The sequence below is a fragment of the Pseudorca crassidens genome, chromosome 8 (genome assembly GCF_039906515.1).
Source record: "Pseudorca crassidens isolate mPseCra1 chromosome 8, mPseCra1.hap1, whole genome shotgun sequence".
Taxonomy (NCBI): domain Eukaryota; kingdom Metazoa; phylum Chordata; class Mammalia; order Artiodactyla; family Delphinidae; genus Pseudorca; species Pseudorca crassidens.
The window spans coordinates 36,510,493-36,537,367 of record NC_090303.1 but is presented as its reverse complement, the minus strand read 5'-3'; the positions used below and the strand labels follow the sequence as shown (position 1 = coordinate 36,537,367).

Genomic DNA, 26,875 nt, shown 5'->3' with positions numbered 1-26,875 from the left:
TGCTGGGTATAGAATTCCTGGTTGAGAGTTATTTTCTTTCAGTATTTTTAATATGTCATTCCATTCCCTCCTGGCATGAAAAGACTGTTGAGAAATCTTACGATAGTCTTACAGGGGTTTTCTTGTATGTAACTTCTCTCTTTTCTCTGCTGCTTTGAAAATTCTTTGTCCTAGACTTGCAAAAATTTAGTTATAATGTGTCTTGGTATAGCCCTATTCAGGTTCAATCTATTTGGGATCCTTTGGAATTCATGGATCTGGATGTCCATTTCTCTCCCCAGGTTCAGGAATTTTCAGCCATTATTGCTTTAAGTATATTTTCTGTCACTTCCTCTTTCTCTTCTTCTGGAATTCCCATAATGTGAATATTGTTTCTTTTCATTGTGTCCCATAATTCCTGTAGGCTTTCTTCATTCTTTTTCATTTTTTTTCTTTTTGTTTTTCTGACTGGGTAATTTCCAGTCCTATTTTTCAGGACACTGATTCTTCTGAATGGTCAAGTCTACTTTTGAAATGATTGAATTCTTCAGTGATTGTATTTTTCAACTCTAGGATTTCTGGGGGTTTTGTTGTTTTAATCAAACTGCTCATTTTGTTCATGCATTATTTTCATAATTTCATTTAGTTGTCTATCTGTGCTTTCTTACAGGTCATGAAACTTCCTTAAGAGAATTATTTTGATTTCATTGTCTGACAGTTCATAGATCTCCATTTCTTTAGATTCAGTTATTGGAGCTGTCTTAGTTTCCTTTGGTGGTGTCATATTTACCTGAGTTTTTATAATCCTTGATTCCTTGTGTTGGGATTTGCACATTTGAGTAACAGGGCTCATTCCCCAGACTTTACAAGTTTGCTTTGGCAGTCAGTTTTTCACCAGTCAGCTCAGTTTGGATTCTGGGTGTGTCTGCTGGTAGTGTCTTTAGGCAGGTGGGTCCTGCTATTATGATCTATTTTGGGGCAAGGCAACTGTTTCAGCTCTGAGGTTGGGGATGGGGGCTAAGAACAGTTGGATAGGACTGCTGGGTTTGTTTCCTACCCAAGTGAGTCTGTAGGATGGGCTCCAAGGTGGCATGGGTTCTCATCAGGCTTGCTAGATGTTTGAGGTTGGGTTCTATATTCAGTAGGAGATGGGACTGTGAATGAGCTTTCCTGCCCTGGCAGGGCAGCAGGCCAGGGTCCAGGGGCTGTACAGCTTTGGGGCCTGTATCATGCCTGAGTATATACTGAATTCCCTGTTCAGGTGAGGCCACTAGTTTTGCTCTGCCACAGATCATGCTCTCTGTTCAAGTGCTACTGTATGTAAGGCTATTGAATGGGCTACATTGTATGTAAGACTATTGAATGGGCTAGGAAGTTTCCCATGTGCTTTTGTTGGACAGGCTAAAGACTGTATTCAGCAATGAGTGGAGCTATGAATTAGATTTCCTGCCTGGGTGCAGTGGAAGAAGCAGCTCTAAAACCTGTAAAGCTGTTTGTTGTCTTAACTCAAGCTGACCTTCACCCCAAGTTCCCTAGTGGAACAGGTCCTCTGGCTTTGCTATGCAAACTATCACTTCTGTCCACCTTCCTCTTGGTTTGAGTGCCAGTGAACTGCACAGCTTTCAAGTGTTTTCACCAGCTCTTCTTGTCAGATGGGGCCAGAATACTGACTCCACAGCATGGGGGCTGGTATGTCTCAGCCCCCTTGCCTCCGTGTGGGTGGGAGGGGACACTCCAGGCTACTTTCAGTTTCCCAAATGGTTTCTCCAGTTGGGATGGGCTAGGAGCTACCCTCAGCCTTGGTATGAATTAATCCCCCTGCCTGTGCTTAGCACACAGGAACCCTTCATGCCTAGTACTGCCTTTGCCATGGGGGAAATCAGCTCTGCTTGCCTGCCTCTCAGCTGGAGTGCCACTGGAGCTTCCAGAAGTTGTTACCAGCCCTTATGGTCAGATGGAGCTGGAAGGCACTCCTCACAGTGGATGGAGCTGTGACTCAGCACCTTGCCTGTAAGTTGGCAAACCAAGCTCTAGGGCCTGTACATCTCTTTGTTTAAGGGCCTGAATGAGGCAGATGTGTACCCCACCAAATACCTGGTCAGATGGCACCACTGACTTGGTTCTGCAGATGAGCAGAGCTGCTGGTTGAGATTAACACTTTGGCACTGCAGAAACGAACTCAGTCTTTCAAGACTCCTGTGCTGGTTGGTGCAAGCCCCTCCCCCATTCTCCATCACATTGAGATTCCCGGTGATTGAGTCCCATAGATTTCCCTGCAGTTGTCATGGTGTGAGATCAGAGTAGGGGCTCCCACAAAGTGACTCACAATATTAAGGGAGGCTCTTTGTCCTCCCTGCATTCTCTTTTCCCACTGGAGGCTCAGGAGGCTCAGGGGAGACTTCTCTGCGTGTTGCTGTGCTAGCCTGTGGGAGGGGCAATGCGGTCAACATGTAGCTGCTTCTCTTACCTTCTCATGCAGTCTCTCTTTGTCTCTGAGGTGCAGAGGGTGTTTCAGCCTCACTCCTGTGCTCTAGAATTCTCTCGGTGCTGTCTTCTTGAATAGATGTTAAGTTTTTTTCTTCTGACTGGGAGAGGAGTCAGGAATGACTTATGACACCGTCTTGGTAACCATAACTCTCCCCAGGAAGTGACTTTTAAGCTGAGGCATGAATAACTAGAAGAGCCCAACCATACAAAGATCTAAGAAAAGGCATTCCAGGCAGAAGGAAACCAGTGCAGAGGGCCCAAGTTTAAAATATATATTTGGCTCTTTTCAGAATGAAGGCTAGCATAGCCACTGCATTTTCAACAATATGGAGAGGAAGGATGAATGGTTAGGCAGGGGCCACTTGAATAGTGCATCCAAACTGTCTTTTGCAATAGCCATAAAATGACCTATTTTTCATATTCTTAATTCAGAAATTCATAAGTGCTTCAGTGTCCTACACCAATATCTGATAGTTTGTCTTCAGAAAGCACCATTTGCATGCTGAAGGAACAGAAGGTTCCTTATCTTTTTATTTTTCCATGCATACTAGAAACATACTGAATCTAATTCTAGTGCCAGTGCATGCAGGAACAGTTTAAGTATTGCATGACATAGTAGATATGAAATCGGGAAGACTGGTCTATCTGTTCATTCATATATATATATATTTTTTTTTTTTTTTTTTTTTGCGGTACGCGGGCCTCTCAGTGTTGTGGCCTCTCCCGTTGCAGAGCACAGGCTCTGGACGCGCAGGCTTAGCGGCCATGGCTCACGGGCCTAGCTGCTCCGCGGCATGTGGGATCTTCCAGACCGGGCCACGAACCCGTGTCCCCTGCATTGGCAGGCGAACTCTCAACCACTGCGCCACCTGGGAAGCCCTGTTCATTCATATATTTTTGGTGTGTGTGTGGTACGCGGGCCTCTCACTGTTGTGGCCTCTCCCGTTGCGGAGCACAGGCTCCGGATGCGCAGGCTCAGCGGCCATGGCTCACGGGCCCAGCCGCTCCGCGGCATGTGGGATCCTCCCGGACCAGGGCACGAACCCGCGTACCCTGCATCGGCAGGCAGACTCTCAACCACTGCGCCACCAGGGAAGCCCCATTCATATTTTTATGAACCTAGTAAAGGTACTAAAAGATTTCAGGAATAGTAAAACTGATGAAGAAACACCAGTGTCTGGTCTCAGGAGCATATACTTTCTGGGTGTTTTAGTTCAGGGTCTGCCATTCTTTGTGAGAAGGTAGGTTATTTAGTTGACTGCTCTTGGCATATATAAACCATGAGGGGGTTGCCTAGATTACTTTTAGGGTCTCCACTAGTTCTAAAAATGTCAGAGATTTTGCCTTTTTAATTCCGTGAAACAGATCAGACCACAGACTATGTCTTTCATGTATACCAAAAGTAATTTTGATTCAGCAGGCAAATTGCCACAGTAATGTGTTGGTCTGATACTGTCAGTTTATAATACTTTATATTTTAGGCTTAGAAACTCATTCTGTTCTACCTTATTTTAACTTTATTCTGAATCTTGTGCTGCGTCTGACAAGTTTTGAATGTCTTACCTTTTCACAAAAGCGTTGTGGTCCTGTTTACAAAGACCTGTTTACAAAGAATTATTCATTAATTGTTATGATTTATCTCGCTTAATTTGATAGTTTAAAGCATTTAAATTATTTTTTATTTTCCTGTAGCGAGAGTCATAGCATTCTTCTAATAGAAATAGAAGAGAAGGAAAAATATGACTCTGTACTAAACTCTTTGTAGCTTAGAACCAGTTATTATTTCTCTTTTAGTAATGAAGATTATCATTTTAATGTTAGAAATGTAAGGTTTTATCATCAGTCTTCATTTTTTTCTTTCTATATCCACCCAGTGACTACATTTGAATTTTCTAGATCTCACTTATAATTGCATTTCACTTTTTAAAATTAGATCTTATTTTGGATTAATAAATAGAGCAGAAACTTCAGTTTAAATAACACCATAACAAAAATTATTATAAATAAGCAGAAAGTTTGTTAAATACCTCAATAAGTATTACCTATTATTGCTGCACATCAGCTGCTAAAAAGATCAGGAATCATTTCCAGCTGTCTTTTTTGCACATTCATTTAAATCAAAATAATTTTCTTAGTAAAAAACAATGTTTTGGACCAAGTGCTACAGAGTCCTTAGGAATTGTTTTACTCATAATTTTTTCTAACCCTAGTTTATAGTTCATAGTGGGTAGACTTTAAAAAGAGAGAGAGATTACATTGGTTATTGGTTTTAAAGTCATATTTTATTGAGTTTTACACCTACTCTGGGTGATATTTAAATGATGCCAAAGCTACATGTTGCATTCAGGATAACAACAGTATTTTTTCTTTCTTTCTTATTCCAATCTTTTGAAATGTAATGCATGGAATTTTTGTTTCATATGTTAAGTGTATCTCATTGCTGAATATAGTGTTCCTCACTGAAGTATTCACTTCTTTGCCAAAAACACATCAGTCATTCACAAATATTCAGTACTCTGAGAATGAAAATTTATTTAGCTACTTGTGTAGTTGGTGAAAGCCAGTTTGCAAAGATTTCTAAAGCCACAGTGTTAGATGTATTATTTGGAATCTAGGACTAAGTATTAGCGCCCGGTGTGTGAGGTAGCATTCTAGATATGTTGAACCCTGCAGGCTATGATATTCTAGACCAAAATTTGTAGCCGGTTAATAGAATGATGTTAATCAGTCTTCTATTTTGTGGATGAGATAAAAATTCATTATAATTTTGGAGAACAAAATCGGTTCCATCTCTGAACACATTCATTAACATTTGAAGAAAATATCTATAAGATAAAAATAGAATCCCTGAATTAATTGACATGGAAATTCAAGTAAGAAAACCTAAGACTTAGAAGAATACCTCACAAATAAAAATTACTCAATGAATGTTTGTGGAATGAGTAAATGAATGAATGAATTGAAAATTATCCATTTACAGCAGCTGATATTTAAACTGCACACACACCTTTGAATTTTGTATTGAATGTTTCTCAGCGCATTATACTGCGTTATCTAAGCATAAAGATATATACAAAGAATATATTTTAGGAGTCAATCTTTAATTTAAATGAAATAAGGAAGAGCTTCTCTTCCTTTTCCATGATCTTTTTATTAAGGATACATTATTATTTTTATGAATATTAAGTATGTTATACTTCAAATGTGGAGATCCTTCAATAACACATAAGGTTTTGGGGGACTGTTTCTTTCAGAGAAAAGTGGCATTTGCAGCTGTGATTTAAAATCTTTGTCCTCCTGCAGGTCTCCTTCTAGTGGGCCACATTATGTTATCCAAATTTATTATTTATAGTATAGTTAGTGAATAAAAAATCAGATGATCATGCTTGTTACGTTAGCTTCTAAAGCAAGTGTTAAAAGATCCTTTGGAAGAATTTCTTTTGTGTGAAATATATTCAGTTAAGTTCATATCCATAGAAAATGTAGTTTGGCCCATAAGAGGCCAAATGCCTGAGTCTTTAGTATGTTCTGGGTAGCTGAAGTTATTAGAGTAGTATCTTTCCAGAAAAGCGAATATTACCTCACAGTCCTACTCAGTAACCTACTTACCTGAAAACACTAACAGGAGAAGCCCAACTCAACCTTCCTCTACCCCTTCAGAAAAGAGCCCTAGAGAGTGCTTTGTGTGTCAAGTTGAAATTCTAGAATAGTAAATTGAGCATCTGATCTGGCATAGCTGAAAAATGAAACATCTTCTGGCATAATAGTAAAAAATTACATAGAAAGATTATTTTAAAAGACCAACATCAGATTTCAGGCTTCTTTCTCTGAAAAAATATCAGCCAGCATTCTCTATAATTTTGATTTCTCTTTAAATAAACATGAATATATAGTCTGATTCCTAATTTCTTGGCTCAAAATTGACTTCACACATGCAAAAATTCACTTTCTAATGTTTAAAGACAAACATATTTGGAAAGGTTATGATGTGAAGAGCACCAAGTGCTTATGAGCATTGGTAGGCTTTGCCTTCATGACTGCTTCATTTCACTGCTTTCTGACTGACTGACTTTCTTCCTTCTGCTCGCCCTTCCTCCCTCCCTCTGTCTTCCTTCCTTCCTTCCTTCTGCTCGCCCTTCCTCCCTCCCTCTGTCTTCCTTCCTTCCTTCCTTCCTTCCTTTCCTTCGTCCCTCCCTTTCTTCCTTCCTTCCTTTCCTTCCTCCCTCCCTCTCTCCCTCCCTTCCTTCTCCCTCTCTCTCTCTTTCTTTCTCTCTCTCTCTTTCTCCCTTCCCTTCCTCCTTCCTTCCTTCCTTCCACAGCATCAATTTACTACTTCTCAGTTTCTATAGGTCAAGAGTCTAAGCACAGGTTAGCTGCATCCTCAGAGCTCCCAAGGCTGAAATCTGCATGTTGCCTGGGGCTGCATTATCATCTGGAATTCAAGACCCTCTTCTTGCTAGTTCAGGTTGTTGGCAGGATTGAGTTCCTTGTGGTTGTAGGACTGAGACCCCTGGCTTTTTCTTGGCTGTCAGCTGGGTTCATTCTCACCTACTAGAGGCTACTCTCAGGTACTTCCATGTGGCCCCCTCTACCTTAGCAATGAAGAAATTCCCTCTTGTTGAATCCCTCTTAAGCATCAGATCTCTCTGATTTATTCTTCTACCAGCAGGAGAAAACTCTCTTCTTTTAAAAAGTCCAATATGGGGGCTTCCCTGGTGGCACAGTGGTTGAGAGTCCGCCTGCCGATGCAGGGGACATGGGTTCGTGCCCCGGTCTGGGAAGATCCCACATGCCGCGGAGCGGCTGGGCCCGTGAGCCATGGCCGCTGAGCCTGCGCCTCCGGAGCCTGTGCTCCACAATGGGAGAGACCACAACAGTGAGAGGCCCGTGTACCGCAAAAAAAAAAGTCCAATATGATTAGTTTAGGCCCACTTGGGTAGTCCATCTTAAAGTCAACTGATTACTAACCTTAATTACATCTGCTGGTAACCTAACATAATCATGGGAATAACACCAGGTAGGGAATGTCATGTGAACCATCTTACAATTATGCCTTCCACAGTAAGTTTTTAAAAAATTATTATCGTCTTATACATTCTTCTGAAGTGATCTCTTCCTTTTACTCAGTTTCAGCTATCAGCTCTATGCTGATAACTCACAAATCTCTATCTCAAGCCCCAGCCTCACCCCTTAGCCTTTAGATCTAAAGGCTTAACAACAACTCCCACTGTCCATTTGGAGGCCCCAGTACAGTATTTTAGAGATTGGAAAATGAGCTACCTGCCTTTGGTTCTGTGAATGATAAAAACTCAAAGAACGCATTATGAAAATGAGTTCTGAGGATGTTTTATTTCCTTGCTACTCTCTACCTAGAGGTTCATGTAAAAGCACAATCACTTGTACTTGGTAAGAAGCGAGAACTTTGGAAATGAATGAAAGGGCCAGCTCTCTAGATTCAGTGACTGCTTTGAGTGATTTCCTACCATCAATGCCTCCTCTCTGCCACTCGCAGAGTCTAGCACAACTGCTCTTATTGTTCTTCTATACATTTGTCCTAAAGAATTAGCTATTATCCATTAGACATTGTGTTCTGCCTTTGGTGTTCTCTTGTTGTCAACCAGGCTTATCTTACTGCTAATTAGATCATTTGTCAACCTCGAGGGACAAGACCTTGCAGGTTGAGGAGTACAAGTGAAACCAGGGTTAATTAAAGAAAAGGCCTTTATTCCTCTTTTCTTCCATTCTTACCCATCTGTTTCCTGCAAGGATTATGACAGCAGGGTGGAAAGTGGGTTTTTAAAGCCGATTTGACAAGAAGCAGGGCAGTGAGGACAAGAATCTTCTTTCACATGCTAAGGAACTCCTGACTATACTTCTGAAGTAGACGTTGGAATGACAGCTCTTCTGGCTGAAATGCAATTTTTTTGTTTTAAAAATACAAATGATTCTCTTCATTTTCCTTTCTCAGTTCTTATACTCACATGCTCACATTTACAGTGTTACACAGTATATTTTCCATTATGGTATACATATATTTTTCCATCGTTTTCCCTTTTGAAATAACATGAGAAAATTTCACCATAGACACATATTCACACAGTCACATATTTTGTATGTCTTAATTGAGCATTTAAAAGGGCATTATTCCTTATGATTTCACGTAATCTCTCATTTTATTGGGGTCTATCATCTCTAACCACACTGACTTCTATAAATGACTCACTTATTTGGGAACTTTTCTGTCTGAACCAAAATCAGGGATTTGAGGTGAATCGAAAAAGGACCTGGAGAGCCCAAGGTTCCATAAATGGGCTTTAGGCAGTCCCTGAATCCTGTGAAATTGTACACACACTAATACATTTGTGTAAATGTGCATTTTTCTTGGGAGACTGTCCATTCTTGTGTGATTCTCAAAGAAATTTGTTACCCCAGTAAATGTAAGTAATCATTTTTAGAAGGGGTGATAACAAATTTGGCTGTTTGGATTCTCAAACCCGAGATCAGAAGACACAGATTAAAAGGCAGGGTAGGGTCCTAGAGCTAGGGGGCTTACCCACAGCCACAAGACACAATAGCAAGCAAGAAGAACCCACCCTCAACCCAAATATTGAGAAAGAAGAGGTGGAACTAAGCCTCATTCCGTGAAGGCCAACCATTGTGCCTAATAAGTCCTAATGGAACCACTGTGTCACAGTGCTGTAACCGATGGGCTCAAAGATGTGTCTTCCAAACTGTGGGCATTTTAAAAAGCAGGAATATATCTGATCTATTTTGAAGAGAGCAAAACTGTAAAATGGAATTTTAAAAACTATTGGGTTGGCCAAAAAGTGTCTTCAGGTTTTAAGTAAAAATAAAAGACACATTTTTCATTTTCACCAAGAACTTTATTGAACAACGTATTCACCCTTTTGTTCCACTACCTTCTGCCATTTTTCAGGCAACTTCATAATTCCGTCTTCCCCAAACTTTTTATCTTTTTGAGCAAAGAACTGTTCCAGGTGTCTTTTACAGTCTTCCAAGGAATTGCAATTTTTTCCATTAAGAGAATTTTGTAAAGACCAAAATAAGTGGAAATCCAAAGGTGCAATGTCTGGTGAATACGGCGGATGAATCAGAACTTGCCAGCCAAGCTGTAACAGTTTTTGCCTTGTCATCAAAGAAACATGTGGTCTTGCATTATCCTGATGGAAGATGATGCGTTTTCTGTTGACTAATTCTGGATGCTTTTCGTCGAGTGCTGCTTTCAGTTGGTCTAATTGGGAGCAGTACTTGTGGAAATTAATCGTTTGGTTTTCCGGAAGGAGCTCATAATAGAGGAATCCCTTCCAATCCCACCATATACACAACATCACCCTCTTTGGATGAAGACCAGCCTTTGGTGTGGTTGGTGGTAGTTCATTTCGCTTGCCCCACGATCTCTTCCATTCCACATTATTGTACAGTATTTGTCATCACCTGTCACAATTTGTTTTAAAAATGGAACGTTTTTGTTACGTTTAAGTAGGGATTCGCATGTGGAAATACGATCAAGAAGGTTTTTTTCGCTTAGCTTATGTGGAACCCAAACATCAAAGTGAAGAACATAACCAAGCTGGTGCAGATGATTTTCAGTGCTTGATTTGGATATCTTGAGTATGTCAGCTATCTTCTGAGTGGTATAACATTGATTTTTCTCAATCAATGTCTTGATCGCTATCAACTTCAACTGGTCTGCCTGGCCTGGAGCATCATCCAGCAAGAAATCTCCAGAACAAAACTTTGCAAACCACTTTTGACATGTTTGATCAGTCACAGCACCTTCTCCATACACTGCACAAATCTTTTTTTGCATTTCAGTTGCATTTTTACCTTTCTTGAGATAATAAAGCATAACATGCTGAAAATGTTGCTTTTTTCTTCCATCTTCAATATTAAGGTGGCTACAAAAAAAATCACCAATTTTGATGTCTCTTTTTAAAATGCACACTGATATGACAGCTGTCACATACAATCTAACAAAATTGTTTAGAATGAAGTTAAAGACAACTAAGTGCTACTAGAGTCATCTTATGGGAAAAAAATGAATGCACCTTTTGGCCAACCCAATACTTTGAGAGAAACCTTTCAGACATCTGGAATGCTATTCCCATATGAACTGAGATGGGTATATGAGGTTGAGGAATGTGTCACTTGCCACCTGATGGAAGATGAACCTTTACGGCCAGAAGCCCAATGCCTGGTTTGTTAGTTTTATACATATTTGTGGGCTCTGTTAAGTGACTGAGAAACACTTTGTGTAGGATGAATCTCAAGCTTAGCTTTGAGGCCCTACTTCATAGACCAAAATGAAAAAGGTGCTAGCAGAAACTATAGTTTAGATATTATGTGTTGGGGAAAATATTTCTATCTATATTAATGAGCTTATGAGTGAGGTTATCACAACTCATTCTAGGAAATATCTCTGCCAGTGTAATCCTATCTATAGAGAGTTTAAAAAAAAGAGTGATGTTTGACTTGGCATTAAGTCAGAAACAACTTATATGACGAATGATGCCACTATGTTTCACTAAATGACAGACAGATGGAAAAGAGTTACCATGTGTCTAAAACTCAAGAGGTTAAACTGTAAGGTACAAATACGAACTATAAATAAACTTAAAAATATTAGTAACTCAGCAGAAAGATGGTCAAATGTGTGAAGAACACAATCACAGAAAAAGAATAAAAAATGGCCAATAAATAAATGAGTAGATGATCAGTCTAAGTCTTGATTAATACATCAATGAGATGCCACTTCTGTTTTCATTATACTAGTTAAAATAAAAAGACTCATAATATCCATTAATTAGGGTTTAGAGGAAAAGGGCACCCTCATATTAGTGGAAGAGCATACTGGTGAAATTTTGGAGGTACATAAATTGCAGTACTGTCAACGTAAAAAATATACATGCTCTGCAATCCAATAATTCCACTTTAAATGCTGTACTGAAATACTTGTCCAAATGCACAAGAATATATGTACTAGGGTATTTATGTGCAGTGTTATTTAAAGTAATGAAATATTGAAAGTGGGTTAAGTATTGCATAATACAAAAATCAATTGCCTTAACCCATACTCTGAAATGTGAGATGTCATTAAAATTAATAAGTAATGTCTGAATATATTAAGAATGGAAGAATTGGAAAAAAGGAGTATTGTTGAGTGGGAAAAACTTCAAAATGTATAACCATATACATATAGGATTGTAAGCTCAACTAAAGTTGTAAGAGTATTTTAATCTGAATAAAAATTACCAGTTAGGGATTCCCTGGTGGCGCAGTGGTTGGGGGTCCGCCTGCCAATGCAGGGGACGCGGGTTCGTGCCCTGGGACGGGAAGATCCCACGTGCCGCGGAGCGGCTGGGCCCGTGAGCCATGGCCGCTGAGCCTGCGCTTCCGGAGCCTGTGCTCCGCAGCGGGAGAGGCCATAACAGTGAGAGGCCCGCATACTGCAAAAAAAAAAAAAAATTACCAGTTAAAGAGAAATTTTAAAATTCCATGATATATAAATTTAAAGTAAGAAATTATTTTTATGTCAGTATGTTAACTTAAAATTGAAAGTATTAATAAATTTACCTCAGTAATAAGACTTATATAGACCTATGAGAGCCTTTTTGATATACATCAAAATACTAAAGTAATGATGCTATGTTTTAATTTTCATTCTGAAGACCACCTCTCACAGATCTTTACTTACAGTTTATTATACTATTTTATTCTCCCTTCTTTACTTTAGATGGAGCTCACAATTATAGAAGTGGGTTTACCTGTTACTTGCAGAAATGTCACTCATTATTAATATCACTTTCCAGCACAGAAAAAATTTTAGCATAATTAGAGGCAACCAGCCTGCTTAAGTAGAATTGGTTAAGTTATAAAATTCTAAGGGAGTATGATGAACTAAGTAGACATATGTAGTTAGAGCTTTCTGTTCTACTTTTTTTCTCAACTGCCCTTCTGTTGAATATGGTTTTCAAATTGATGCTAGGAAGCATAAGTAGTACTCTTTGGACAAATAGATCTTCATTTGTATAGTGATAATATGTCAACACACATTTTCCAAAATAACGGTCCAACTACCCTCAATGTCTTGGAAAGAGTTACTTGATACCCAGAAGGTGGAGTACAAGTTGGTTGGACACGAAGCACTAGGGGGTTTATTAAAGGAGATAGCCCGGATAGCTAGAGCCCTGCTCTGCTGTGTTGACATGTCTAGAGCTCAGAATAAAACTGAGTTTCCTGCTTTAGCCATAGCTGGGTCTTAAAATAACCTGAAGAAATTATAGTTCTGATTACATAGAAAGTGAAGGACTTAGAACATTCTCCTAATAAAGCCATGAGAATGACACAAAGCTTAGTCATCAGCAGTCCTTCTCTAACAGGCATTTTAGAGAGAAAAATAGAGCTTTGAAATTGGATAATTTGATTTGAAATCTTGCCTAATTATTTTAGGAATGCAGAAAACCTTTCTTTTTGGCCAAAAAAATAATGATCTGGAATCCAAGTATGAAAGAACAGGCTTTTAAAATGTTTGATATCTCCAGTAATGGAAAAAAAAACCCATGTATTTAAAGTTACATTCTGCTAGAAATCTCATTCTTGGATGTCTTGCTTGTTGCATTTTGAATGGAGGAATTTAATGTAATTTCCTTTTGGAAACATGGCATTGGAAAAGTTAGATGGGATGTTTGATTCTGTGTTGGAGCCTATCTACTAGGGCACAGATTTTAGGAGCAAAACACGTCTTGTTTCATTTTAATTCACAAAGGGAGATATCTGACTTAACCAGATGCCTTGAGATTTGTCACAACATGAGATTTTTTATATGGATTCAGTGCCCAGTCCTCCATCTATTTGATTAGCACACCGTGAATAAAATAAGCAAAGTGGATAAAGCCTTTAAAAATTGCAGTTTTTCAAAAAATTATCACTATTACTTTTCACTCTTAATATGCTGTCCCCAATGGCATTTATCGCCACACTGCCTCACCTTGTATATTTGTATGCCATTGCTTTCGATTCACATAGTGTTTGAGTTGTAGCCATATCAGTAATATGAATGACCATAAATAGTATTCTAGGATTTCCAATTTTAAGGAAAAGCACAATAAAACAAGTTAAAGAAAGCTATATTAAGATATTTTCTTTTTACTTATAAATTAAAAGAAAAACATAAGATTAATAAAATTTTTTGATTAATATCTTGAAATGGTTCCTGTTATTTTTACTACAAAGTTAGTTGGACCGTCACAGAATTTTTCCACTTTACATGAGATTCAGATTCAGCTAAGCCTTAGCAAAGTGCCTTGAAACAGGAGGTTGAATAAACATTTGTTGAAAGGAAAAATCAGTTATTGAAATATTGTGTCTTCTGTTATCATTCTTGAGAAATGGTGGTGCGACAACTTAGTAGAAGTGACTAACAACTACATACATACAGAAGACAGGATGTAAGTCTCCAAGGTAATCAAGACCATCAGGAGGATGTTAGACCAAAATTAACACCAAGAGAAATGTGTTATGCATATATTACAGCCCACGTGTGGAAATCTGTTCGTTTATAGAGAGACTGCCTCTCTGTGAATGGCTAAGTTGGCTCCTCCAAGCACAAAGAAACACTTAGGGCCATTCAGAAGTAACAGCCACACACTTAAAGATTTTAAATCATAAAAAGTCTGATAAGTAAGTCCATCTTTAAATACAAAGATGGAAATTTTAACAAAGAAATGGTAGGAAGATGAAAAACTTCAGGGGTAAAGCTCCAGGCTGAGAAACTCTGAGGATCCAGAACCTTCTAACAATGTACTCAGAGCTCATTCCCAGCCGTCCGGCCACATTTTCATTTCTTCTCTTGATCCTGAGGATTGATCACCTACTCCTAGTCAGATTCTTCCCAGGCTTACAACAGGACAGGCCACAGTACCTTAGCTTTCACTCAGATGAATCGTAAACTTCATTTGCTAATACTGAAAGGAGAAATAGGTTATATACAAACAAACAACATATGTCTGTCATTTCGTGCCCCATCTAATTTTTATTTAGACCTTCTGGTGAAGCAGTTGGAATGAGGACAAGGATGTATCTTAAAAAGTAATAATAACATTCCATGAATATCAGTTAAGCGCTTTGAACTTTAAATGTATGGTATTTCTTTTGTTTCTCCCTAGGATCCTTTTTGTTGGTGGTAAAAAAAAAAAAGTGAGGAAACTAAGCTCATAGAGGCTGAGCAACTTAAATTAAGAAGTATTTATGGGGCTGCAGAGGGCAGGGAATTGGAGGAAGGTGGTTAAAAGGTACAAACTTCCAGTTATAAGATAAATACTAGGGATGTAATGCACAACATGATGACTGTAGTTAACACTGATGTATGGTATATAGGAAGATTGCTAAGAGAGTAGATCCTAAGAGTTCTCATTACAAGGAGAATTATTTTCTTCTTCTTTCTTTTTCTTTCAATGTATCTCTATGAGATGATGGATGTTAACTAAACCTATTGTGGTAATCATTTCACAATATGTATAGATCACACCATCATGCTGTACACCTTAAACTTATACAGTGATGTATGTCAATTATTTCTTAACAAAACCATACGAAAAAAAGAAGCACTTATGGATGCCCACTGAATTTTTTAAGTGAATGATGCAATGTCTTGCTTCTGGAGCACACTGTCTAGAATGGAGAAAAAAGGCAAAGTAAACAGAATGCAATAGGTGCCCAAACTAGAATATGCAAGATTGAGAACTGGAAAACCTTACAAAGAAGGTCACTGAAGGGAAGTTCTGAGTGTTTGAGGATGGCTGGAGGGCTTGATCTATACTGTTGCTGTGGTAGGAGATGAAGCTGTAAAACAGGCAGGAAAAAGATGATTAAGGACCTTTAATTCCATGCAAAGATGGTGACTGTGAACCTCTAAAGCATTTTAAGCAGTAGAGCTGCACAATAAGAAATTCTTCCTGGAAGTGTAACTTTGGCTGCAGTGTAAAGTATAGGACACCCCTTAAAATGGGTTGTGTAACTTTCATTCAGCCTGTTAACTATTAACTATAAGTGTCTGGGCAGAAATAGTGAATGAATAATGAAAGGGAACTGGAAGGAACAGAAATCGAGAAATTGGGAATTGATGCAAAAGGTAGAAGAACAAATCTAGAATGACTCTTAGATTTCTAACATTCGTGACTGGGTAGATGCGGAGCCATTATTCATTTATTTGACAAGCATTTTTTGAGTGCTTTTTATGTGCCCGACATTGTCTCGGTGCCTAAGGTAGACAAGGGAACAAAACAGACTTGTATGTACGCTTGCCCCCATGGAACTTGAAATCTACGTGTGTGTGTGTGTGTGTGTGTGTGTGTGTGTGTGTGTGTGTGTGTGTTCCCATTGCTTGTCTTGCAACCCGTCTGGACTGACAGATGTACAGTGGAGGCCGGTGGGAAAAATTGACCGATTTTCACTGAATGAGGGTTGGGGAAAAATGAGAGCAGAAAAACCTTAAGCAGTGAAATCATAGAGGGGAAAGAAGCCCTGTGGAAACTGCAGCATCTGGCTGGGTTCAGCATCTCAGAGTAGTCAAATATGAAAGCTGTGTGGAAATCGGGTTTTGGCATGCACACATATATCTACATGTATACATATATTTACATGTATAGTGAATTTACATGTATAGTGAACTGCTGTATTTCTTTGAGGACTGAAAGTTAACCATTTTTTTTATACTTGAAGAAAACTAACTGTAGTCTTTAAGAATTGCAGGGATTTTTAACTCAGAATTATTAGTCAGTTGTAAATTTCAGATGCAGACTATTGCTTTTCTCATTGAAGGGAAGTGAAATTGCTTCAGCCATCCATCTACTTTGTGATGAGGCCTGCTATCAGAGCTGTAGTTGAGTGGGGCTCACTCTCTATTATTAGTAGTTTGTCCAAGTTAAGGCAAGTACACAACTTGTACACAGGTTGGATTCAGGATAACAGGTTATTATGTTTTGTGGTTTCAAGATATTTCAGCCTCAAACTAATAGGATAAAATATATTTTTTTAAGTATTAATGCAATTGAAGATAAAATTCAAGCTTGGGGGAGGAGGAAGAGAGTAGGCATGTATATTCTCTCTGTGTGTCTCTCTTGTGATTGAGAGGCAGAGGGAGAGATTTAGAGAGTGAATTGGAGTGAACAGACATGAATTATAGCACTGCTTAATAGAATATTACCACCTCAACACCTGGCTTATAGTATGCATGAAGAGTTCTAGTAAAAGATCTTGAGTAAAAGGAGACTGTGATAAAATAGAGGTTTAAACATATATGAAATAAAGATAGAAAAGTATGTATACAGACAGAAGGTTGCTTTTCTAAATATTATGTAATACACTACCCAAGAAATTTTAATACACTACCCAAGAAGTCTTAGGAGACTCCAAAATCATTTTGAGATTTAATGATAGTGACACATGTACGTTTTTAATGTGTCATTCATTACAAACTAGAAAAGCTTAATAAATCAGCCTGAATCAGTAAAGCGTCATAGGTTTGCATGCCATAGTATGCTTCCTCATTGTTCTTATAGGACAAAAATTACTAATTATTTGATAAATTTAAGCTCATAAAAAAGGTGTTGACAGCTTGAAAGGACATGTAATGACTTGGACGGAGACCAGATGTAACACTATAGCAAATAATATTGGGGACTTAAAAACCACTGATTAAAAAAATGTCATTGGGGCAGATTTTTTTTTTTTTTTTTTTTCGGTACGCTGGCCCCTCACTGCTGTGGCCTCTCCCATTGCGGAGCACAGGCTCCGGACGTGCAGGCTCAGCGGCCATGGCTCACGGGCCCAGCCGCTCCGCGGCATGTGGGATCTTCCCGGACCGGGGCATGAACCCCCGGACCGGGGAATGAACCCCCGTCGCCTGCATCGGCAAGCGGACTCTCAACCACTGCGCCACCAGGGGAAGCCCTGGGGTGGATATTTTAAAGTGACAAAAATACCAAAGCCTTTGTTTCTTTGGTCCTTTCCCTGCTTGAAATTTTGTAATCACTTTGGTGATCACAGAAGATATATCTTTTAAATTACTGAGTTTGAGTATTGAGAAAATAAATCTAATTCTGCCCAAAAAACTGTAATCCTTTAATTCATTTGCAGTCTTTGGTAAAATAATTGCTATGGATATTAAATAATTTTCCTTCTTAGCCATTTTGCGCAGTTCATGTTTTTGTGAACACTGAATTGTTTTGCAGAATATATTAATGGTGTGGTGAAAATAGGATCGCTCTTTGAATATAGGACTATTTGTTTCCTGTAAACTGAGTCTGGCCTTGGAGAGCAGAGTTGGATGCTTACTGCCTATTCTCTAAGGTTTGGATTCTTTGGTTTTGGTTCCATGTCACTTTGAGAACGTATAGCTCCTGGACTGTTTCTCTGCAGGTGTCTTTGACTTCCTGCGAATGATTTCTGGTTCACCTCAGTCCTAACTGCCAGTCCTGCCTCGCCTGCAATCCATTCTCCCTTGCCACCTAAGACATAATGTTCTGTGGTTGCTCCATTTTGTCTCTTTGCATATCACTCAAAATTGTTCTGTACCAGGGCTTCCCTGGTGGCGCAGTGGTTGAGAGTCTGCCTGCTGATGCAGGGGACACGGGTTCGTGCCCCGGTCCAGGAAGATCCCACATGCCGCGGAGCGGCTAGGCCCGTGAGCCATGGCCGCTGAGCCTGCGCGTCCAAAAAAAATTGAATTGTTCTGTACCAGATGAAACTCACTGTTTTAGGCACTATTTAAGGGGCACATGAACAATCACTTCCCTCGGGAAGCTGCAATCTTCACGGGAAAGGTTCACAAAGTATATAATGGATAATTATTATATGAACTTCGTTTTACATACCATTTCGTTGGAATTATGTAGCAATATTTTTTTTTTTTTTTTTTTTTGCGGTACGCGGGCCTCTCACTGTTGTGGCCTCTCCCGTAGCGGAGCACAGGCTCCGGACGCGCAGGCCCAGCGGCCAGGGCTAACGGGCCCAGCCGCTCTGCGGCATGTGGGATCTTCCCGGACCGAGGCACGAACTCGTGTCCCCTGCATCGGCAGGTGGACTCTCAACCACTGCGCCACCAGGGAAGCCCTATATAGCAATATTTTAAAGTTACTATTTGAGAATTATTGTGTCCTGAATCATCTTTCTCCTAGACTGATGCATAATTCCTCCCACTGACCACTCCTAACACTGAAAGGAAGCATGTTGTGAAGACTGCAAAGTAAACTATTAGAGTTCAATGGCCATTACGTAAAGGTACTGAAATATTAAAAAGATGGTATTTTATGAGCAGTGGAAAATTTTGTCATAGAAATTTCAACTGACACTGTCTTTATTACTATTCTGTATCTACATCTGAAGACCTAGACTCCAGTAGTTGTAATACAATAGGTGTAAAATGTGGGGAAAAGCCAATTCTTGTCAGTGTGGCACCAAACATTATCAAAGCTAATCTCTTAAGGGTGTCAGAGAAATTAAAGTTGCCTTTGGCTCCATGTTATAAGAACTGACTGAAATATCAAGCTACCCTCAGTAGCTGACTACATACAGCAGCAGGAAGCCTTCAATTAACTGCATCAGTTCTATTTGTAGTACAAAGGATCTGTGGCTTAGGATAGCCTACATAACTTAAACAGAAAAAACTCAACTAGATCTTAACAGTATCCTGAAGTACAGCCTGAGAGAAAAAGATACAGGGGGTCAGTCAGGAGCATGGGGGATAGTAACTAACTCAAAGGCAAAGAGCTCTTAGGTGGAGCTTTAAAAAATGTTCTATCTAGTCAATAAGAAATTCAGTGAAATTTTGTTTGAAAAAAGGTAAGCCAGAATGTAGAACAACATTCTACATTTTAGAGATTATAACAGTAAAAGTCAGCAATAGTAATATACAATAATTTAGTAGAGAAAAAGGTGAACTTTTAGAAGAATGGGGGTAGAAGAATTCTTGAGGTTATACATAGAAAAATCACATGGATTTGATAGTGAGAGATCATTTGCTTTTGATTCTGAGTCTAATTCTGTTTCTAGGACTACAATTAAAATAATGGAGGAACATTAAGAGAAAGAATTAGAGCGTGGTGATGGTTCTAATCTTTTACTCTTTGAAGCTATAGCTTACACTAATTTTTCAGAAAAATTTGTTGGAGACTTGCATGTCTTTTGCATAATTTTAGTTAAAGCTGAATTATCTAAATTTTGTCATTTTTGTTCTTCCCGTTTTTCTTCCCTCTCCTCCTGCTTTATAGACCATGTCTAATTAAGTAAATTAACATTTTTGAAAAAACTTTAAGCATTGAGAAAATTTGGGGGAATCTCTGGGTAATGTCACAAAATTAGATTTGAAAGTCACTGAAAGAAATATTGTGGCTCAATAAGGAAGTTAGGTTTGTGATAATACTGAAAAAAATCTGTAGTTTGGTTTTCTCTAAATTAAGGTTCACAATACAAAAGTCATTCTGAGAATTGTAATTAGCATTTAAAAAGTCTGATATTTTGCCTAGAATTTGGTAATTATTTTTGGTAAATGATTTTTACAGAAAATGTTCCACCAAATTAAAATAAAAATCTTTAGGGAGCCAATGTATGATTTTCTGTATTGATATATTTATGTAAAATTTAAATGGTAAAAAATGTAATATATTATTTTTTGAGTTCTGAACTTACTGGGATATTTATCTTATATATGTCTCTATATAGATGATAATAAAAAATAATTTTGACTAAAAATGGCATTCCAGTAACAGTTCATGGAAACTGTCTTCTATACAGATTATAGTTTTCATGACTTATTCTCTAAAATAATTTTAAGTCAAAATTTTTTTTCAGAAAGTAGATTTTTGGAGCTGATAAGTAAAAATGATAAATACAAGTGTAGCATATTAGAAGTGTTGTGTAGCATCTTATATATAAGTAGAAACAAAAATAATTAAGGTAAGCCAATATATTCATAACCCTAATGGAGGAAATGGAATAAATTCTCTTCTGGTTCTTCAGACCATATGAACATTCTGATTTTGTTTTTGTTTTTGTTTTTGCGGTACGCGGCCCTCTCACTGTTATGGCCTCTCCCTTTGCGGAGCCCAGGCTCTGGACGCGCAGGCTCAGCGTCCATGGCTCACGGGCCCAGCCGTTCCGCGGCACGTGGGATCTTCCCAGACTGGGGCACGAACCCGTGTCCCCTGCATCAGCAGGCGGACTCTCAACCACTGCGCCACCAGGGAAGCTCGACATTTTGTTTTTTTACTGAAAATTGTGAGACACGATCTGTAAGATTAATGCTTATTCTTCTTTGGCCCTTTACTTGCTTTGTAATAGCCTCCAATTGAGCATTAAAAATGAGTTAATGAACTCATAATTATATACTAGGAGCATTCTCTTTGGTAGGAGTTTCATTTTAGGAAGTCACCTTTAAAAGTGGTAGAGTGTTTCCAATATATAAGTAATTTTGCACTAATAATATTAATAATAACAGTAAACTTTATGGTAGTGATAGATACACAGAAGATAGGAATCAGTTTGCTGGGGGTTTAATGTGGAATATAGCTTATCATCTTTCAGCATATGGAGCATTAGAAGATAATATTTTTCCATCTCCTCTGCTCTTCCCTTCAACTTCAACAATTTCCTGCCCAGTCTAGAGCACATATGTTTGGAATGATAGATATTGCCACAGGAACCACATCAGTAAAAAACCTGAGGTAAATAGCTATTTCAGTCATCGGAGTTTTACTAGGGTACTTGTATGACTTCTCTGTTTTCTTGTTTGATGTCTTTTGTCCTTCCATTCTCTGAATCTCTTAAATCCCAAACATTTGTCTGGCTGTAAAGCCTTTTTCCTTATATGACTCAATATAAGAGGGCTTTAAACAGCTAAGCAAAATAACAATGACTGAAGAATGTCTGTAGCCAAGAAGAAAATTAATAATAGGAGGCAGGAAATAACCAGAGAGGAAAAAAAACATTTGAGTGGTGGTGAAATGTCTTTGAGGTAACCCTGCAGGGAGAGATACTTCTCACCTCCTCCTCTTTTTTTACCTTCATCACTCTCTGAAGGCCTTCAGTTGATGTAGGACATAAAAGCAAATCAGAAGGTGGTAGGAAGTCAGCAAGTAAAGAAGGGGAGGGATGGTCCAGATCAGAATGAGGACAGAGATACTACTTTAGTTGAGTCTGAGTTTAGTTTCCATCAGACACTTAGCTTGGAGGCATCAGTGGTTAACACGTGAATGCTCCTCTAGATTTCCAATATAGAAACCAAAGCAGATTGAGAAACTTAGTGGACCAGTCCCTAGGATTTGTTAAAGGAATTTGAGAATCTTCCACGATGCTTTTAACTTAACAGAAAAAGAACTGATGATTGTGCATTTTGTGTATTTTTGCTCAATACCCATCATGTAGTTTGTTTCATAAATAGGCCTATTTTTTCTCAGTTATTTCTTTAGTTGTTTTTAGAGTTTGGAAGAAAGTCCATTTATATATTTTTGAGGAAAGAGACTTGTACTAGTTGGATTGACCAGTTTTTAAAATCCTTACCTGGTTTCCATTGATCTGATGTGGTACATGATTTGCCATGACATCCGTCCTTTTAAAATGTACTATAAATTCAACATTTTGCTCCATTCATCACATTACTTATCCATAAATTTTAATCTGACTTCTAATTACTTTTTAAAAAATACACACTTAGTGCTTTCAGAATGGTCCAATTATATAATAGTATATATTCTACCTGAAAACAACATTGTTAACATCCTATGGAAGCTGCTCTTGGAATTGAGGGAGACTGGTTCATGTAAGGTTAGCCAGTGCCATGACTGCTTCAGAACATAAATAACATTTTACATACTAGTAGTGTTGAATGAAAAATGATAACCTTACCGAAAGCCACTTCTACTGCTGTGTGGCTCCAACAAATGATTTGTACATTTAGTGAGATTTTTTTCAGGGATTTTTTTCAGCTAATGTAAAATCTAGGAAAAAAAAAAAAGAAACTCTTGTTGAGAAGTCTCTGAAAGGGTGTGAAGTTTCTTATTTTACACTCGTTAACTTTTTATTTTATTCAAAGTTCAGAAATAGGCTATTGGTCATGCATCATAAACTTACCACCTGGGTCCACCCAGCTTTCTGAGGGATTTTCCCTAATGTCACAAACTTCTGAAGATGTATTTCATGTTTGTAAAGGTATTGGGTGCTTAATTTTATATATATAATGGGCATTTTTTTGTGTGTGTATATAAAATAAAATGTATGTACATAATACTTGCATAAATATTGAGAGTTTAAAGATGTATATGTATGTATTGATATATATAGATGTATATATATAGTTTTAAGAAATCAAATCAATCAGTGTTGAAAGGCTTATAATAAAAAGAAACTGTTCTCTGTCCAGTTTCACCTTACTCCTAGTCCATATTGGCCAATTTTAGCAATTTCTGACTTTTATGCTTTGCATGACCTCTATATTCTTAAATAATCTACTTGATTTATTTACTTTAAACGTGTCTGTTGACTTATTGATGGTCATGAGAATAACTCACTAATTTTCCTCTTCCCTCCCCCACTTCATAATATAGTTATATCGATGTTCTTACTTCTTCTGCTTATTATTACTATTTTAATTTTTTACTGATGCTTCGTAAACCCAGGAACAATAGGTTCTTCTCAGGTCTTCAGTTGGCTGAGGTTATATGCAAATTTGAATGATTTGGGTTGTAAGGAAAACTACAATGTGGTAGACTAGCAAACTGTAAACACCATATAAATGTGCTTTCTTAAGGAATGTGGTTTCACTCAAATTACTATTTTAGATAAAAGAATTTAAACCACTTGACATAAACTAGAGGAAATTGTTAAATGATTTATCTTAATTTCTTCAAATTCTTTTCTCTGATGTGCATGTAATTGAGAACCAAATAAGAAATGGACTCTTAAAAAAAACTTTATAAACTTAAAGTCACCTTTTTTTCTATGATTGAAAAAAAAGCAAACACCCCTAAAGTTAATGCATGGGCTATATGTTGCTTTTTGACAGTCTTTAGTAGCCAAATTGATTCATTTCTTGTAAGTAAGAATATGGGAAGGAGAAAAATAAAATCCTCTCTTTCCTTCCTACTTTTCTTCTGATGCATCAACTCTGCACATGTATTTCTGTCTTTATGTGCTTGTGTAAGCATGACTCAATACCTTTAACCTCCCAGAACTGCCCTTCTGCTCTCTGAATTATATTGAACTCAACTTCAATACAAACAAGTAAAGGAAATGTTCCAAAAGTTGATTCGTGATAAAGAATGAACTCTGTTTTGTCAAAATGTTGGTGATTCTGAAAGAAAATATTGTAAAATAGATTTATTTTTGGTCCAAAGCATTTTGTTTGCTATTGTGTTTTTATATTTGAAGAATTAAAGTATTTCCATACTGAATGATCACCTTTCAGCTACTATATCAGAAATTCTGTTGTCTGCAATGATATCATGAGTTCTCCTAAATATATATTTCTAAAGCTAGATTAAAATTTTTGATTAGTTCAGAGTATAGGGATGGGAAGAGAAATGGTTTAATTATTTAAAATATACTGATTCTCAAAATTAATTTTTACTTTTAAGTTAAATAATACAGCTTTCATGGAATATCATAAACATTCATTTTATCCCTCCTCTCTCTCAGCTCTGATGTTAACCATAGTGAGAGCTGTCTAGGCCTTAACACCAACTTGAATTTCAAGTTCTCCATGAATTGAGTAAGATTATTAGAATGTAATATATTAATTCTATATAGTTTTTAAAAATCAAAATAAGACATATATTTAGTTTAAAAAGTAAAAAATCTCTTATAATGAAAATAGCTGTCCTCTCCTCTGCCTCTCTTCAGTTTCTTTCTCCAGTTTACAGGGGTAATTACCTTCAGCAGTTGTTCTTTCTTCTGGTCGCCTACCTTAAAATTTCTACATAATGTGCTCACATAGAAAATTCTTAATGTATAAATTTTAAGCATTATGTATTATTGTTTCCTTGCCCAGGGAGATGAGGAAGTTCCTTCCAATACCCATTTATATATACACCCACGAGTGTCCGCACGCCACATGTCCATGCACATATGCACACACGTGCGCACACAGGCACATTTCTTCTCCACCCTCCCCAGCAGTTGTATCAAAGTGTTAAGTTAAATCAACTAGTGTTTAAACGACTAGTAAAATGTTGCTTATTGCTGAGCCAGCTGTGCCTGTTTTCTTTTTCAGTTGTGCCTTTTTCCTGGAGTTCATTGTAAATTTACCCCCTATTTGTCTGATTTTCTGTGCTTGAATACCTCTGCTATGTGCTTATAAAAGATATTTGCCATACCTGCAACATTTCCACTCTGTCTCTTCCTAGAGTTTCCTACCTTTTGCCACTGTTGCGAACTGTTTGTTCTCTAGGCGTTGCACCTATCCTGGGTCTTTTCCTTGGCTGTTTCAATGATCCCCTCTTTCTTGGATCCTTATGGCTTCTTTATTGGTTTCCCCATTGTTTTTATTTTTGGAAGAACATCTTAAGGTATCTTATATTTATTGAATTCTTACTTGTCTGAAAATGTCATTTTTCTCTCTTTATAAGTGATAGATTTGTGTGGCTGGGCATAGAATACTAGTCGAAAATCATTGTGAATTCCGATCCCAAGTTGATTCTATTTCCTTTATATGTGGCTTCCCCCACCCTCTCTGGAAGCTTTTTACAATCTTCTCCTTATCTCTGTTCTAAAATCTCACATAGAAAATTCTTAGTGTGTAAGTTTTAAGCATTAGCCTTAGTCTAATTTTATTCATTTTGCTGGGTAATTCTGTGGACCCTTTCAGTTTGGAGGCTCATTTTCTGCAGAGTTCTCTCTCTTTTTTTTTTTTTTGAGAATCATCCTTTTTCCAAGTGTCCTGTTCTAATTTTAATGCATGCAGTAACTTCCTTTATTAGATAGAAGATATCATAGTCAATCAAATGTTTATTTTTCTACCTGTACTTTGTGCTTCCCACGCCTGCCCCCGGCTCCCCCAGCGCCCAACTTCACATTTGTTTTGCTCTCTCCTGCACGTTGGGAACTTTCATATTTATGAGTGAGCATTTGTATAATGCAGGCATTTTTGGACTAGAGGGCTTTCTGTACAGGAGGCCTGAGTGGTTAGCAGTCCTTTGATTGGGTGTGCGTGTGTCTGTGTACATGTAGTTAGGGGGAAATACTAGCATACAGGTATCTTTAGTTTTCTTCTCCTGAGTTGTTCAGTGTCCCCAGGAAAGAATCTTCCAGGCTTCTGTTTCAGGGGAATATGCCTGGGTACCAGAGCTCAGGGAGTAGATTGTCAAGTAGACTAGGCAGACTTGCACTCGGTCTGGAGCTTTTCAGCTCTACCTGTGTCCCATGTTTTCTGTTAGGGCTGTGGGGACCCAGCCCAGTTCAGTTCATCCGGAGAATAACTCTCTAGTCTTGTAGCGGTAATGGGCCTGGTGCATGTGGAGGGTGGAAAGGGGCATGGAGAGGAGGAGAAGTCTCTTGGCTGTGAGAGAGAGGACATGGCAGTTTAAGTGCTCTGAAATCAGACCTGAAACCAGTCCCTCTGCATTTGACCCTGCATATGACCACTCAGCTTCCTTGCTGCAAACTCTGAGCCTCTGGGAATTCTCTGGCCTGGGACTGCCAGCTGCTCCCTCCTGCGGTTCCATCAGTGGTGCCGGCTCCATTCAGCAGAGCTCTTAGTCAATCACTGTTCAATTCACTTTCCCCTTTCCACATTTCATTGAACTCTCCTGCTCATTTTTCTTATCTCTGCCATTTTCTTTTCCACTGTAGCTTTAAAGAATTTTAATTCTTCCACTGCCATTTTATGGCATTTCTGAAAGGAACAGAATTAAAAGTATTTGGTCAATCTGTCATTTTTATTCAGAAGTCACGCAGTTTTAAATCACCCAAAATTAACATTATTGATATTATAGGTGATGTTCTTCTTCTTATGATTATTTGAAGCACGAGGTATTTTTAGATAATAATACTGGAACGTTTCTAAGAAATCTTCTAAAATCGATTACTGAAGAAGGCTGTTACAGCCATGGACCTTATCAACATCTATAATTTTAAGGAGGATGTCCTAAGATTAAAGTTTGTGGTGGACATCTGTGATCTCTATCAATGATGCATTCATATCTCCATACATCATTTCTTTATAAAAGCTCACCCACCCAGAACTCAGCTCTCCAGCAATCTCATTTTATTGGTAACAAATGCCAGAACAAAGAAAGTATCAGAAATGGCTTTGAGACAACACAAGTTTGCATTTGAGTCTGCAAATGTTCCTCTGGGGATAGCCTGTAAGGGCCTTAAGCAAAAATGCATTTACTTCTAT

At 38.1% G+C, this 26,875-nt stretch overlaps 1 protein-coding gene and 1 long non-coding RNA gene across 16 annotated transcripts in view; one reads left to right on the top strand and one right to left on the bottom strand.

Moving 5' to 3' along the window:
• The window catches only part of LOC137228989 (uncharacterized), a 59,794-nt gene extending 57,156 nt beyond the window's left edge, over window positions 1-2,638 (bottom strand). The window contains exon 1 of the long non-coding RNA XR_010945475.1: window positions 2,447-2,638. This is a non-coding gene — a long non-coding RNA (uncharacterized lncRNA). The remainder of the gene's footprint in view (window positions 1-2,446) is intronic.
• The window catches only part of HDAC9 (histone deacetylase 9), a 581,469-nt gene that overhangs the window by 21,887 nt on the left and 532,707 nt on the right, over window positions 1-26,875 (top strand). For 2 of the 15 annotated variants that reach the window (XM_067746202.1, XM_067746201.1), the window contains exon 1: window positions 1,774-1,989. The exons of 5 other annotated variants lie outside the window; for them this stretch is intronic. In XM_067746202.1, the coding sequence (XP_067602303.1) occupies window positions 1,926-1,989 (64 nt within the window). In that variant the 5' untranslated portion in view covers window positions 1,774-1,925. Of the gene's footprint in view, window positions 1-1,773; window positions 1,990-26,875 lie in introns of those variants that run through there. 8 more of the 15 variants (XM_067746211.1, XM_067746210.1, XM_067746212.1 and 5 more) reach the window with 7 other exon arrangements.